This window comes from Nilaparvata lugens, chromosome 5, assembly GCF_014356525.2.
Source record: "Nilaparvata lugens isolate BPH chromosome 5, ASM1435652v1, whole genome shotgun sequence".
In the NCBI taxonomy this organism is placed as follows: Eukaryota; Metazoa; Arthropoda; class Insecta; order Hemiptera; family Delphacidae; genus Nilaparvata; species Nilaparvata lugens.
The window spans coordinates 23,563,895-23,580,647 of NC_052508.1; the positions used below are offsets into that span (position 1 = coordinate 23,563,895).

Here is a 16,753-nt window from a genome sequence, read left to right on the forward strand (position 1 = left end):
AGTTTTTTGTTTAAAAGTTTACCAATCAGAGGAATTCAAAATTTCAGTTGGTAGAAATTTGTTTTGGACTTAAATTATTTGCGAATCAACAACAATAACTCACCACAACTGAACCACTAGCCTATTTCATTTAAATCAGGGTTCGAAGTGATTTTGGGCGAATGCCTGTTGTTTACAATATAATTTCACAGTTCCTTGGATAATATTAGTTTGAAATAACTACAAATTGAGATTATCATATTCAGTATAAACCTTAGTAACGTTGGGATGATGATTATATTTATATTATTTTTTTACTTGCGAATCTTTCAACATTGAAACATAACAATGATTCAAAACCACTATCTGTCTCACAATGGAATAGATAATGCATAGGGTACAGTATTTAACTGATTCGGATCAATAAGAACGTCCGAACCGGAATAATATTGCAATATTCTAACAGTGTTGTGAATGATGATGATTAAAAGTAGATACCGTAGGATATCCGAGGGGCGGTTACTATTAGGCTGGTCTAGCCATCTTCATCAGGACAGGTGAACATTTTAAGATTGAGAACAGTTGATAGAGTATTGCAGTTGACCCTTTTCCTTCTTCCTTACTTTCTCCATTGCTATTCCGTTCGTCTTCTTTCTGCTTTGATCGGACACACTCTCTCATCATTCTACCCGCCTTCTCTGCCTTACTCTCTTTTCATTCTTCATTTGAGTCCATTAGGAACAACGGAGCGACTTGGTCTGTCTATCACGTCAAGTTGAAGCAGCTCCAGTCTCAGTCTATTATTTGGCGCCCTTTCAAAGACAGTTGAATAGCCTTCTTGTGAATATTCCAAGAATCCAAAACGATTTGCTTCCAGGTCTTTCATAAATTTAGTCTGAATGGAAAAGATTAATTCTATCTGGCGCCATTACACAATGGAAATGGTCCTAATGTGTAACACACCTGGAGATGGCAATTTGTTTTGCGCGGTCAAAGTAAATGAGAATAGAACTATAGTCCAGGCAATGAATGCTCAAAAAAGGGTATAGAGGGAAAAGTTTGGAAGAAAAATTTCCACCCCGCAGTTCTGTTAAGGGTAGAAATGAGGTAAACAAATCAAAAGTCCCCACCCCTACCCCCTGTGCTAAGTGGGTGGTGGTGGTTTAAAGGAACCATTTTTTGGTTTCTCGCATAAAACTCGAAAACTATGAATCCAAAGGACTTGACTGTCATATAACAAATTGAAACTCACATAATTTCCTACAATATTCATTGCAAAACGTTTTTTATATCTCCTCTAGTTTTCGAGATAACCTCTCTTGAAGGTGTGATATTTTTGAAAAAACACGTTTGCCACCAATTTTTATCAATTTCTGCTCATATAACTTTTTAAAAATCGATGGGAAAAATCCATGAGATTATAGAGCATTGAATTCTCTCCAATATGATGTATGATTTCACACTTTTATGAATTTTCCTACACCTTTTGCAGCTGCTTTAGTGTTGAATGTGAAATCTCCATTTTTGCAAAAATAGACCAATTGATATGGTCTAACAGGCCAACTGTTGGGAATATCACAAAATTCCACTGAACAAATAGTGTAGAGAATTCATCATGCTTCATTTTTGACAGTTATTTGAGTCGGTAGATCGCATTGCTCTCAAGATGTGAGCGTGGAAACAAAACGCTGAAAAATGCAACTTTTAAACCACCCTCATCCCCTTAGCACATGAGTTAGGAATGGGGACTTCTGATATGTTCTCCTCCTAACTAGTCTCAACAAAGTTGCAAAGTCAAAAATTTGTTTAAAACATTCCATCCAAATTCCTTTATCAATTGGTCTATTTTTGCAAAAATGAAGATTTCACATTCAACACTAAAGCAGCTGCAAAAGGTGTAGGAAAATTCATAAAAGTGTGAAATCATACATCAGATTGGAGAGAATTCAATGCTCTATAATCTCATGATCAGCATGGATTTTTCCCATCGATTTTTAAAAAGTTATATGAGCAGAAATTGATAAAAATTGGTGGCAAACGTGTTTTTTCAAAAATATCACACCTTCAAGAGAGGATATCTCGAAAACTAGAGGAGATATAAAAAAAGTTTTGCAATGAATATTGTAGGAAATTATGTGAGCTTCAAATTGTTATATGACAGTCAAGTCCTTAGGATACATAGTTTTTGTCAAATCGATGGAAAAGATTAGATCAATTCTAGGACAACCAACTGATTCTTAAAAAAATATGTAGTTACTCCAAAGGGAAATTTACTATGCGAAATTTGTTGAAAAAAAGGAATTCGATTTGACAGAAAGAGTAAATCATTCACTGCAAATATTGAGTGTACCTGTGATAATGGTAGAGTGGACATCACTGTCCAAACTTCGCCACGTCATAAAAAATACATTCTTTTCTATTTTATTGTAAATGCATTTCTATAGGATAAGATATTAGCTAAACCAGGAATTGTGATCTTGAAATTGATAAATAATTGCTGTATCGCCGTATGCAAGTTACCATGATTATGAGAGTGAAAGTGAAGCATTACTTATTTTTTACCAACTGTGAATGCGCGTTCCGACGTCATGCATGTGAAACTACACCACATCATTTGATGAATGAAAGGAAGAGTGAAATAATGAAAGAGAAGACCACAAAATAAAACAGTGAAGAAATAAAAGGACGGAAACATCGGACATTGCCCGTGGCGTGGCATGTAAGACGTGATGGCATGTCACGCTTCTATGGTTAGCCAGGATTGAGGAAATAAGTAAAAGAAGAAGAGAAAAGAACTGAGGGAGGACAACGAAAGCGTCAACGAACCACAAGAAAGAAGAACTAGCATTTTCCAAGCGACAAGCCAAACGATGCGACTCCCGTTCACGGTTCAAGGAGAGATGGATGGATGGTGCTAGTAACCCACGATTGTATTTATCGCACACATACCGACTATTTGTCTTTGTATATAACCTACTGGGTACTGAAGTAATACCCTCTCACACTATTTGCAGCTGAATGCCTCCGTGTGTGTTCATTCCAGAAGATCCTCAGCATTATCTTCTCACCACACCATTGATACTTCCCATGTATGCATGAGTGACTGCTGGAGTTACGTAACAGCGACTAGCAGGACGAAGGATTTCGCATCCTTGCTAAGTTATGGAATGTTTCATTGTTATAAATCACAACAAAAAAGCTTCACCTATGATTTTCGATTCAATGGAAATTTGAGAAAATCATAGGCCTACAGGAAAGAATATTCAGTGGCAAAATATGAGGAAAAAATTGACAGAATCATGAGGATGAACCTGAAACATTATCGAATAGTCTATAAGATCTATTTCTATTAGTGTTTGAGATAACCGAGCAAATCATCTGCGCAACGGTTAAAAGACTCCTTATTATAGGAAGCTCAGCATCACATAAGCTCAGAAACACATAATATAATCATTGACCCTTTTGTCCACAAAATATAACAATCATTAGGATTTCAAAGCAACAAATCTGGCAAAGTTTATGCAATTATAATTAGGCTACTATCAATACTGTTTTCTTATTAGATTGTTGAATTTCACTTATCTTTCTCAATTATATGAGCTCATCATCCCCATTTTGCCATACTATTTTGTCTCAAGGCTTATCAAGGTTTTTTACGAAATCAAGCTTGAGCCCAGTTTTATTCTGTGTTCCTTTTTCAAAATTACAGAGTAGTGTACTGCTAGTTGTGAGTTTTGTAGTTCATATTTTACACGGGCGAACCTCGAATTTGGTAAGGAAACAGAATCTTCTAAATAATGAGAAGTGGAATAGAACAAGAGAGACTGATGCGGATTCTTTTACAGTTGATTGGAAATTCAGTTAAGCTCATATTGCTTGATTCGCGTCTGAAGTTGCATATTATACGTTCAGCGGTTCACTGCACTACACCCAAATAATGCATGAATTGGTGGAATGTGAGAAATAATATTTAATCTAGGATAATGTGTTCTATTCTCCACAGTTGAATCTCAAATCAGTTCCGGGTTTCAATAGTCTTAAAAACCGGATATTCGGATAGAATTATTAGTAATCTGATAGGCCTAGCTACTTTCCATACGAATCGCATGAAAGAAGCGAGTTGGTCATCTTCATTTTGATTTCAAAAGAGTTCATGAGTAAAATAGTCAATGGAAGGTTTGGAAGATTGTCCGAGCAGTACCTGATTCGAAAAAAGCCGGTTTGACCAGTTGAAAAAGAACTAAAACCAATAACTTCCAATAATCATTCCATTTTTAGAAACTTGGTCAGCAAAAATAATCAATCGAAAAAGACGATAATGATAGCATAAAAGCATGCTTTAGGTTGGATGGTATCGACTTTGATAAGTTTACTATAGAAACTTAGAATAACTTTCAATTCCAGTTTCGAATACCACTTTATCAGTTTGAAAGTTTTATCAGTAGGCCTACAGTAGCATTTATCTGTATTATCTACAGGATAGACAATTTTATTATATTTCCTCCAACTCAACCCACCTTATCATTTCATTATCAGATCGGGAGTACCCTCCCAGCATTCTATAAGAAGACGAACTTGCAATGCTTCTAACATTGTGATTTTGTTGTGGGATTGTTTGAAGATTGTAATTAAATTATCAAAATGGAAATAGTTTATCATTACTTGATACTTTACAAATGATGAAGTACGATAACGATCTTCTTAGTGTATTAGAAAAGAAGATTCAATAATGCAAGAGTGAATCATGTAACAAGCATTCTGTGAGGAATTTGGTAATGAAAAATAAGTTATAAAAATATTATAATTGGTTATAAACATTACATTTACACAAAAATTTCAAATGGGGAACGTCTGAATTGAAATCTCTTTGAAACTTTCTCAAAAGCTCTGTATATGTGAGAAGATCATTTTTATTGAAAATAATTTTATTGAAGAACAAGAGAGAGGGAGTACTCACCACGAAGTGGTTGTTGTTTGGAGGTGGTAGAGTTCAGCGATCGTTTCGAAGTAGATTTTCTAACGTTCGATGACTTGACATCCACTCCTGATGCTGGACCATTGCCATTTCTCTCTGGAATTAAAAAAATAAAGTTATTAAATACATTTCTAGAGTAAGAATATGTAGAATTTGTTCAAAGACATCGAGTTGACGACCAGATGAATCAATATTAATTATTACGAAATAGAAATCAATATTTCAAATAATAATACAATGTTATCAAAGTTAGTGGAAGGGTGTATTTTTCGTAGTTATGGGATTATTGACATCAAGTAGAAATTATAAGAATGTAGTCTAAAAAGATAACACGGACAAATCATCAGTTCGAATAATGTTCTTTTTGCTCATTTTATTACAGCTCAGCTTTCAGATATTTTTTCGTTTTGATAAATGATAGAACCTGTTCTGATGATGTCAAGGGTAGAAATGTAGACAAAAAAGACAACAATTCATAAAACAAGGCACCGTAACAGAATGAAAAAATAACTATCGATGTCGAGTTATTGACATTTTTTGCTCCATCGGCGTTTTCACGCTCCAGAAGTGCAGTAGAATGAAAAATTAGGGAGGATATAGGATACTATTTGATAATTCACGCTCTAGTTGGATTTCAGTTACACTGACACCTGATACATAATTTTTGCCTTTGCTTTAAAAATAGCTCAGGATTCAGGAGATAATACAACTGTAACTCTCTTGTTGAACCCTAGCACACGTTTTACCCCACTTCACTATTTATGTTTTTATGGGTGATGGTTTATGCCCATAGACGCTTGACTGTATGCCCATAGAAGCTTGACTGCATAAAGGCTTCAACGCCTATTGAAGCCTTAGGTAATTGTAGGTGATTGGAATGATAATGATTGAATCTACAATGTTGGGAGGTTCCAAACACCCAGTACGCAATTTTCAAATATAAATGATAGTCTGGTAGTAGCAGACCAGTGAATTGATAGTTAATGTTTACTTAAACTTACAGGATGCTCCCAGCTGCCATAGAATAATAATTTGTCTTTCTTCTTCAGGTCTACTTAATAATTTATAATTATTATACTGAATAATAATTTGTTTTAAATGTTTAAATAAGTATTGAAAGGAATGTAATAATGAAGGAGAAGCAAAACTACTCTTTGTTGAGAAGTTATGCTGTTGTTCTCTCTGAAATTCCGAGTAGAGAAATTGTAGTTTAAGTTTGGAATAGTTATTTATTATCCGTTGATATTTTGTACATGTAAACAATGTCAAATCGTGTTCGGAAAGAAAGATCAGAATTTTTTCATTGTTCTGTTATGTTGTATAGCAGTACCGTACCTAACTGAAGAGTCATTGACTGGATTTTACTCAATTGTAAGAGAGGAGATTTTAGATTAATTTGTTGAGTTTCTCTTCTAATCGTGCAATTCACCATAAATTATTACAAAAAGACTTCATGATCCTCCCACCACGGATGGACTGCTCATAACACATCAAATATGATAATATTGTGAAGTAATCACCCCTTTCTCACATTGGGACAGGGATCATAATGATTGATTTCAGTATAGAAAGATTACATGCTACTTGAAGAGAAATATTGTGACTGAAACTGATATTGGAATTGAAACGTTCTAGACCAATCCAAGCTATAAAACGCCGTAAGTAATCAAATGGAGATACTATTGCTTCAAGTGGAATAGATTTTTGATCCACGAAGTAACGAGACTGAAACAACTTTCGAAAAATAAAAATGCTTAGCAGATCGAATTGGCTGAGTTATCCTTGAGCTACTAAGCAAACATCAAGCTGATAGAGAAAGAATAGAAAAACGATATCCTGATAACTAGTCTTGTGATTACAAAACAAATCGAATATAACTTATGGTGATTGCTCTCGGTATGACCTAGAAATTAATACCCTCAACTCAATTTAGCACGCGAAATATTGGGAACCGGTTCAAGAAACAGTAAACCATGGTATATTCATAGTGAATGGATTTTTGAAACATGAAAAATTCAGCTATCTAGCATTTCTAAAATTAGGTGATAACTACAGTTTTGTGATACAACCACTAAACGGTACTTCAGTTGCATATTATTTGTGAATACAAGTCCAATATTTTTAATGAACCCACTTATTCTATTATAAATTATAAAGGGCAATTTGAGAGTGATTTTTCGAATCTAACTAAACGTTTCTATAGCTGTTGATTAGGATGTTATTATGGAGTTGAATAATAGGAAGTAATTTGTCACTAGACGACTGTCTGTCGTGTCTGCTTCTACTTATAGTCCTATTTTGAAAGTTGACTTCATCAAATGATGGATGCAAGGAGCCTACTAGAAAGGAAATCATCGGTACTTTCAGGCCTCGAAAGGTTGAATCTGAAGAATACTCAGTCATTCCCCGTCAATATTGTATATACAGTCTACAGTGGTGAATGACTTGCACTTGTAATTTGTGAGAGTTACTTCCCACTTTACAGGATGAAATACAAAAAACTTTTCAATCATCTGAAGCGTTTAAATACAATAACTCTCGGGACTCACGGATGAAAGGGAGAATGGAAGATAATATTATTGATTATTGCCACTGAGGAAAATAATATTTTCCGAAATTGGAAAGATTAATTCATGAGAAATCGTCTGTTTAAATATTACATAATACTTATTTATTTTGAGTTTTATCGTAAGTAGCAATACTTCATAATAGGTAGCTAATATGTTACAAAATTGTTAAAAAGTTATTTCACTAATGAAGAGTGGAACAACATGGTTTCGAGAGCATCAATAGACAAAAATATTTTTAAAAATTTAGATTGATATGTAAATTTTATTTTGAAAAGTGAAAGTGACATAACCAACATTTTGATTTGGACAGCATTATAGTATAAATTTAAAATAGGGCGGTTTTGGGCATGAGCCTGTTGTACCTTTCCTCATGTTATGTATTTGTAAACAAAATATTTGTGATAAAGATAAATGGGAAGAAGCCTCTCGCATACCGAAGCCGTGGGACAACGAAGGGAGCGGGAAATTCAAAGGACGTGTTTAAAAGGTTGAAATTGTTCTGCTCCCGTCAGTATCCCACGTTCCTAAACTTCATAAATATACTGTTGCTGAGGAAATGTTATAGAATCAAATCGGATGATAAATTTTAGGAACATAAGCAAATCTTTATCAACCACATAGCCTTCACCGTTCAGTATCGAACCACATTCAGCACGTATACTTTAATAGTTTTCCTTCATATACTAGTATAGCATACTATTACTATTACTATCACCATACTATAATTTTTGATGAATAATTAGATTTTATAAATATTGAACGTAAGCTTATATTTAAATATTACCGAGTTTATAGTGTTTGATCCGTTTCTTCCGTGCAAAGAATGCCACCAATAGAGTTGCCATTGCAAAGAGTACGTAGATTACAGAAGTAAACATAAATGACAGGCATAACACACTCGCCGATTTTATCACTTTCATTCATGGATTTATGCAGGAACTTCAATTATCACTTACTATTGTTAACTCATTTTCAAAATATCAGTTCTTCTTAGAATTAAGATGGATCACACTTCACACTTTTAGAATGATTCGAGAAAGACTCAATAAATTATTCTCTGTTCAACTTTCCTGGCTTCCAAAAATATCAATGAATGGGAGGAATACGGTCAATATTTTAGTGATTGTTTTAGTAAAATAAATATTAGGAGAATTTACGAAATTGCATATTTAACGAATAATCTCTGAAGACCATTCTGACAAGATTGACGACTTTGAGGTTATTATATTATGTTCTCGTGATGTAAACAAAATATTAACCTATTTTCAAAATACTTCGAACAGCACCATATCCTACTATGGATAGGTTATCTAAAGTAAGCCATGACAGCACGCTACTCTTTGTATGAAGGCTAAATTCACATTATTCATTTAGTTTGTAGGTATTCTATCACTGTTCTAGCCTCTTCAAAACTGAAAATACCCCATGGCTATTCTTGATTTCAGCAGTCAAGGCTATATTTCAGGGAAGAAAATAGGTATTTATATAGAAAGCGAATAAATAGATCTTAAAATGTTGAAGGAATAATATTATTTCTTCAATCTTTCAAGATTTCTTAGATCGTAGAAGTTTCCTGATTTTAATTTTCTCAACTTCATCTCTCGATTCATTCACTTTACATAAAAACGAACCGAGACTGGGAAGGTTAGATATTCTTCAATTAATCTCTTTCTTTGATTTTTTACATTTTCTTCGCTCATATTGACAGATTTTCATTGATGATTTTCATGATGTATTTATTAAACTGGACTGAACTGTTAGTTTCTCCGTGTAAGTTGATAAACTTTATTAAATCCTCCATTCAGACTTGAAGTAATTGAAATTTCATCATACAATCAACTACTGTGATGATATAGGATCCAAATGTTTTCGCAAAATATCATATTACTCTTGAGCAAAAATTATAATTTCAGCTCATGCTGCGAGGTAGCCTAATGATGTAGAACTTAATTGAAAATTAATTTAAGCTCCATATAAGACAAATAAAGCTTGAGACCGCCCAAATAAGTTCAAAAACATAAGCAAGTCGAAAAAGTATCAAGAGTGAAACATGAAACCAAATGAAATTTAAAACGAACGGTGAAAAGAGAACAAAAGCAGTTTAACTGTCAGTCACTACTTTCAACACATTTTAATTTATCATAATTGATTGGAATGGACATGGGAGATGGGATATTTTTAGCGTGTTAGTCATAACAACACTTGGTCATTTCAAGAGTCAAAAACACGAAAATTAGAGAGCCTCAATAACGTTGGGTGGGAGATTCAGGCATAATGCCAAAAAATAAAAGTAGCCTATCATCAACGCGCTCTATGGACGTATAATTTGGGTTGAGTTTTGCCGCGTGAGAAATATATATCAAGTGAGATTTGTAAACAGTAAACTACACGTGAGAACTGTGCCAAAGAGTTTACTATAAACAGTACTACGTTTTCGCTACCTACACGTTGAGCAGTGCTAGTATCACTGACTAAAAGCAGAACAATATCCATTAACGTAGAACGCGATAATATGTATATTGAAGTGAGAGTTGCATAACCACATATTTGTCCATGACTTTGTACACAGGTGGGCTTGAATGATGTGGGATTTACGCGGCAAAATCAAACATAGCAGCCTCTTCTTTCAGTTCCAGCCATTCCTTCATTTGAGTAACCCCCCCACACCACACACTATTCCACTCTGACAAGGCGGTACTATAAAAATCCGCGTTTCACAATAACCACTCACGTAGGAAGCATTTTACTACGAGGACTACAAACACAAATACAAGCTACGCACCCTTTTCGTTCAATTACCTCAGGCGCTGCGCTCACGTTTGTCAGATTTCGTCGATCGGTCGACAAGTGAATATAATTATCTTTTTTCTGTATAGGGCTACTTGTAATATAATATTTGAATATTATATTTAAGCAAAATAATACTTGTAATATTTCAAAAAGGGTACTGAGATTTTTATTTTTGTATATTGAATATAATTATTCGTGGTCTATATTTTTATTATAGTATTCAAGAAAGGAAAGGAATAATTAGATTGTTTTCATATTTATTTGAAAGTATTCTGACAAATCCTACTAAGCTAATATGTATTTTATATTTAATTTCAAACTTATTATTATCTGTAGGATTAATAAATACAAGTAGTGATGATTTCATCTGTGGACAAGATTGAATTGACTGGAAATTGATTGTGACTATCAGAACTCGATATGAGAATCATGTCGCTCTATAATCTTGGTAAATAATTGAATAATAATCAATTTATTCATTTATTAGTACATTCAATTGAAAATGGTAGAGAACCAATTGATTGGAAGAAAAATATAAAGCGAGTTCTTTAAATATCCCTCTCCTGGATTCAGAGTATTATAATGTGTACGCTATTTTATTGTGCTTGAGTGGTATACAAGACTTTCAAGTCCCAAGCCTGCCTTATGAAGGGTATTTATTATTGCGCTGAGAAGAGGGAAATAGTCACACCTCTTGGCACGTTGCAATAAAATCTAATTACCTATCTATATAGAACAATTATATTATAAAGAAGTTCTGATCTTGCTCCCTAATCTTTAGTCGGTTGATGAACCAATCGGTTGATGAGGCGGACAAATCGGAACGTGTGTAGGGTGTGTGAGCAAGCACTCATACGCACAAGCACAGTACAACATCCACAGTACGTACGACCAACACAACTTGTACCATCCTGAACAAGGCAGATGGACACCTGTGTGTGAGTTTCTCATGTGGGAGAAAGCAGCGCTATTTCCATTCATATACATACTCGAATCCTGATCACTTAAAAACAGCTGTTTCCGACGTCGGCAGCTTTGAGACAACTTTTTAAATTTGAAATTTTTATCAGCGTCCTTGCAACTTTTTATAATTGCTGCCAATTATAAAATACGTTACAGGTGAAAGTTGAGTGAGTGATTGAAGGCATGTCAAGAATTTAATGAACGGGAATTGGAAAACGAATATTCATGCAAATATACTGATATTTGATCACGACAAAGATACGCTAATGGACTGATGAATCGTGCATCGGTAATTTTAATTATTAAAACTCAGAAACAGAAGAGTTATCCAGCAGTGTTAATAAGAAATGACATCTATTACATTTAATTATTGTCCATATCATTATCTTAATAGTAAATATTCACATTCTAGAATCAACATGTAGCTAGAATCGAGCCCAATAGAGATCATAAAGAAAAACCTCTAAATTTTCTAATTATATCTCTCCAATTTCTTGTGAAACAATACTTAGAAGATCTATCTTCTTATAGGCCTACATGAAGTCATCAATGTTCAACGACCACGATAACTGTCACGGATTATGAAGCCTAGTCACCATTGAAGACTGGTGCCATTGAACGTATAATCAATATTGATTTCGTTTGGGGTTTGCAATATAATAGAGGGGTCATTTAAAATTATTTTCCATTTTCCTTCTGACCAAGGAAACTTTCTCAATTAAAAGTGAATGATTTTATAGGCATACCCACAAGCAATAAAACTCATAAATTATATTATGTTTCATTCGGATATTACTCAGTATTCTAGTTACAATCGTCATCCTACTTGTCCTAATAATTGAGACTTGACATCCTACTTGAATTATTCGGATAATGGTTGAGTACTTAGAAATACTTAGATCGTGCAAAGATGTTTCTAATTTATTTATTTTAAATTTCATTTCCAATTTATCGCCAACCATGAACTAAACCTGAACTGAAGAATTGTGATGCAATGATTGTTTATTCTAACGATCAAGTGCAGCTGTTAACAACAAAATTTCTGCAAAACCTCACGATTCCATCAACAGAGCGGTTTGCGGTTGGGTAACAGTGTCAGGAAAAATGTGTAGTCTATAATATCATAGTCCTGCTCCTCTGTAGATTCTGGATACAGTAATTTATTCATATTATTGTCTGCCGCTTATTGTCTCGAATCGCAGTAAAATTTATGAATAATGAACTGTCAGATTTCAATATCACACAGAATACTACTTTACAAGGGGATGAGATAAGAAGTGGATTGATAATGAGAATGATACCCCATAAAAAATCGACTATTTGATGCGACATTTCGACTAAGCGACTATTCGCATCTACATCAAGCAAGGAATCTATAATATCAATGGAATGCTAGGCCAAAATTTATTCAATTAACGCTTTCAAATAGATTTGTCAAAATTGGCAATCTCAGGACTTGGAAGTCAAAGATTAATATTGAAACCACTTGTTTCTCTACCACCCCACAAAATACAACCAATGGAAGATTTAATTAGTTAGAAGGAGATAGAATGAGACAAACAATAATTAAAAATACTCTCGTAGGAAGATCTTGAAAAATAACAATAAACGATTGATGAAATATTGAACGAAGAAATCAATTTATTCAAATTTGAAACAAGTAGGAAGAAAATCTAGAAGATTTAAATTCAGATGAGACTGGAAAATATCATAAGTCAATATGAAACTGCGCAACTCAAACAAGAATAGATATTGCACGGGGGCGAACAAGCGAAATGGAATAACAATAGTTCAATTTATTTACAAATTGCAATACTGACATCATCGGCGTTCAGTATCTTCTTTTAGAAAAGGTTAGCCAAATGTTGCATGGAATAATCATGAGAGCTCACTAAGAGCATGAAGAAAAATCTATCTAATAAAATGAAGTCTCCCGTGGTGAACTCTGTAGTGGGTAGCATTGGATTAAAATTGTAAATCCCCAGCTACTGTGTATATTTAGTCGTTTAATTAAACCCTATTAATACTCTCATTATTACTGTATGATAATTTCAAATATCTAATGAAAGCCATCTTTGATACTCTAATTGACATAATTCATAGCGAAAATATTCATGATATTCTATCAGACCCAAAAACAAATAATTCATGAAATAGGGTTCACATATAATAATGCAAAGATTAAAATGAGAAGGATGTCAATTTCACGGAAGTTATACGAGGATTATACGGACTCATCACGTATTTTCAGATTCATTCTTTCTTGAGAACGCACAGCTTCCTTCATAGCCTAGACGCTGGATCCCCACCCCCCATGTATAACATCAACGTTATCATTACCGTACATTATTTACCTCAAACAATCCAATGAAAATCTATCTTCACCGCCAAATTTGAGTGAATGCGAAAATTGACGTTAGTTAGTGGGTGGATTTTTTCAGAAGAGGAACACAAGATCTCTATTTGTATTGATATTGTAATAGAAACAATATTTCATCTATCCAAATTCACAATTCTGTAATGAAGGGTTTAATGGATTGTGAAAGGAAAATGGAAGCCAAGGAGTTGAACTTGAATTAGACTTTTTTTAAAACTTAAAAGAGATCTACTATATTATTATAGAAAGTGGTAATGATAACAGTAAAGATGAACACTCTAAATACCAATATCAGTAATCACTAATCACAACACTTATTCCTCAGGACGTTTTTTAATAAACGTAGGAACACAAAAATCACAATCACTGTTTCATATCGAAGATGAACGAAGACGAAACAAATTTCAACCACGATAAGCTATAGTATCAAACGAGAAAACGATAAATTGACATGATACACTAAACATACACTAAACATGAATTAACCCCGAAAATGAGAAACTATTGTTTCATCACTAGATTACCGCGATAAATGTTACAATGATATTAACACTAAGATAGTTCCACGAAATTCATAACGATGTTCAACGAATTATATTTTGAACTACAACTATGAAAAGATACAGCATTGGCCACCTATGGAGGCCACGTGTTTTTGCATGAGTTGAAGAGAAAGATAAACAACCGGTTAATCGACCACTATCCGCATCGACTGAGTACAGACGACTGGAGATATCGCAGCCAAGACGCTCTGCCAAAGCCAAAGCCAATGCCTTCACCTCGCCAATGCAGCAGGACAATACAGGTGAACTCCATAGAAATCAATGCTGCCTCTAAACAGCATTCATTAGATACTGACTTCAACTGGAAACCCCCTCCCCATACCCAGCCATCCCTCGGCCACGCTACAGTTCATCCGTCATACTTCGTTGCAGCACAATCAAACATCGCTAAATTGTTATCAGGCATATCTTTTTATTTATCTCCGTTCAACGGTTTGTTTGTGGGAGTGAGTAACCATTTCACGATAGCGTAATTTGTAGATAACGGGTCCTGTAGGCCTAATTGGTTTTTATGTTTGTAGTGTTTAATGATGATCATGAATATAAATATCTAATTAACCATGTTTATTGAATATGAACTATTGAATAATGTCATTGCCAATGAATGTTCATTGACAAAGAACTATTTAATATTTCGAAAATTATCATCTTAGTAATTTAATCTTAATGCGAAATAGGTCTAATGCAAAAAGTGCTCTTATGATCTAGCTGTAGCCATTGAAAATCAATTATTAATTTCCATTCAAATTCAGCCTTTGAAACCTTTACATTTTAATGAGATTTGTATACATTGTACTCTATGAAATGCTAAAGTCGGAGAAAGAATACATTTAGTCAGTTTCCATTTTTATGGTATTCTCTATGTTTCTGAGTAAAGCTGGAGTTCAATTTCATGCATTGTCTGAATGATAAAGCCTTCCTATCCTTTGAAGCTGAAATGGAGATTTCCAATTTTGAATAAGCCATGTTCATTGATGTGGAAAAGCAGTCACTGATGAATCACAGGCATATTTTTTGGGAAAACAATAAGAATGATCTTGAAATTTCTATCACCTTCGTTATGAGAAACTGGAATGCAACAAGAAGCTTCAATTCTGATTCAATCTAGATAAAAATTAATAGTATTAAGCTTCTGAAAAGAGCAAAGAGAATTTGTTATCAAGTGTGAAACGAGTGGCGAGAACCCTTGCTTGATCAAACGACTATAGATCCAAACTGCGACGATAAAACAGATAAAATATTGAATTTGAAATACATTTCATCTCCACTAGTGTCAGTAGTGGATTCCAATCTGTTTTCTAGGTTCAGTAGATTCGAAAAATTTCAAATACGTACTGTAATATGATATGAGTATTTCCAATGGATAATCAAAATGGTCTTCGAAAACAAGGAGTCGAGTAAGCGAAATATAGTTATAAGCATCTTGCACCTATAAGTTCTGAAACAGAATTAACATTAATTAAATTCTCTTTTCTTGGAATCGCACCCCTGACTGTGATACATCTCAGCTTATCAAAAGGAAATAGAAAATTACAGTTTTCTTCCCTCACTTTTCCTCACAGCATCATTCCAGGCCGTGGGCGGTAGCCTAGTTCCTCTGATCCCTAACTGCGTTAAATAATGCATTATTTACATTACACTGTAAATTTTTTAACAGAATAAGTGGAACAAACATCGTGAAAGCGAATACGGAAGGAAACACAGTGGTTATCAATTAGAGTACCTAGTAACTCTACTTCACAATGCATCACACTCACTTTCTTACTTAACAATGCTGTTTACATCCATAAAAGGCAATTTTAACAAGCGGGAAGTACGGTGATTGGAGAATTGGAGGAGAGAAAATGTTACCATAGAAACTTAGAAGAGTCACTCTCACTTTAAACTTCGATATTATATAGTACAGAAACAGGTAATAAGTTACACATTTCACATTGTGGAAGAAAACTCAAAAGGCATCTCTAATGGATAGTGTCATTAGATCTTGTCGGGTACTTATAAATTATAAGTCAAACAGAACAGTACATTTTTCAAAACAAGTTGTAGCTAGTACAGCTATTAATGTTCCACTAGTCAATCTTGTTCATTAACTGTAGAAGACTATTTATGACAGCTTGAGTTCAGGTTCAAAAATGCTGACATAGAACATGAACTGACTAACGACATCAACTTTCATTTCAACTGAAAACCTTTTACTGTGTAAACTTTTTTGGTTGAAGTAATGCTAATTAGGAACAATTATAATCTGTCAATCGAAACACATCGAATAATTTGGGCACTCACCTGTTTAATAGATTTGAGAACTGGGCTGTGATACCGTAATGTAATGGAAAAGTAGCCAAATTAACGGAGAAGATTTATGGAAACTGAAACCGTCTTTAAGCAATTGAAAACATACTCCCACTAATGATAAACGTAAAAGATTAGCATTCGCAAATAAATACAACTCATAATATAGAATAATTTTTCGTTTGATCTTCTGATCCAATTTTAGATTTGAATTTAGACTTTATAGGTTGTAGATTTTTGCCCTACA

At 33.9% G+C, this 16,753-nt stretch overlaps 1 protein-coding gene across 6 annotated transcripts in view; it reads right to left on the reverse strand.

Annotated features, from left to right (window-relative positions):
- The window catches only part of LOC111051723 (neurofilament heavy polypeptide), a 146,283-nt gene that overhangs the window by 29,523 nt on the left and 100,007 nt on the right, over positions 1–16,753 (reverse strand). For all 6 annotated transcript variants that reach the window (XM_039427986.1, XM_039427989.1, XM_039427988.1 and 3 more), the window contains exon 8: positions 4,937–5,050. In XM_039427986.1, the coding sequence (XP_039283920.1) occupies positions 4,937–5,050 (114 nt within the window). The remainder of the gene's footprint in view (positions 1–4,936; positions 5,051–16,753) is intronic.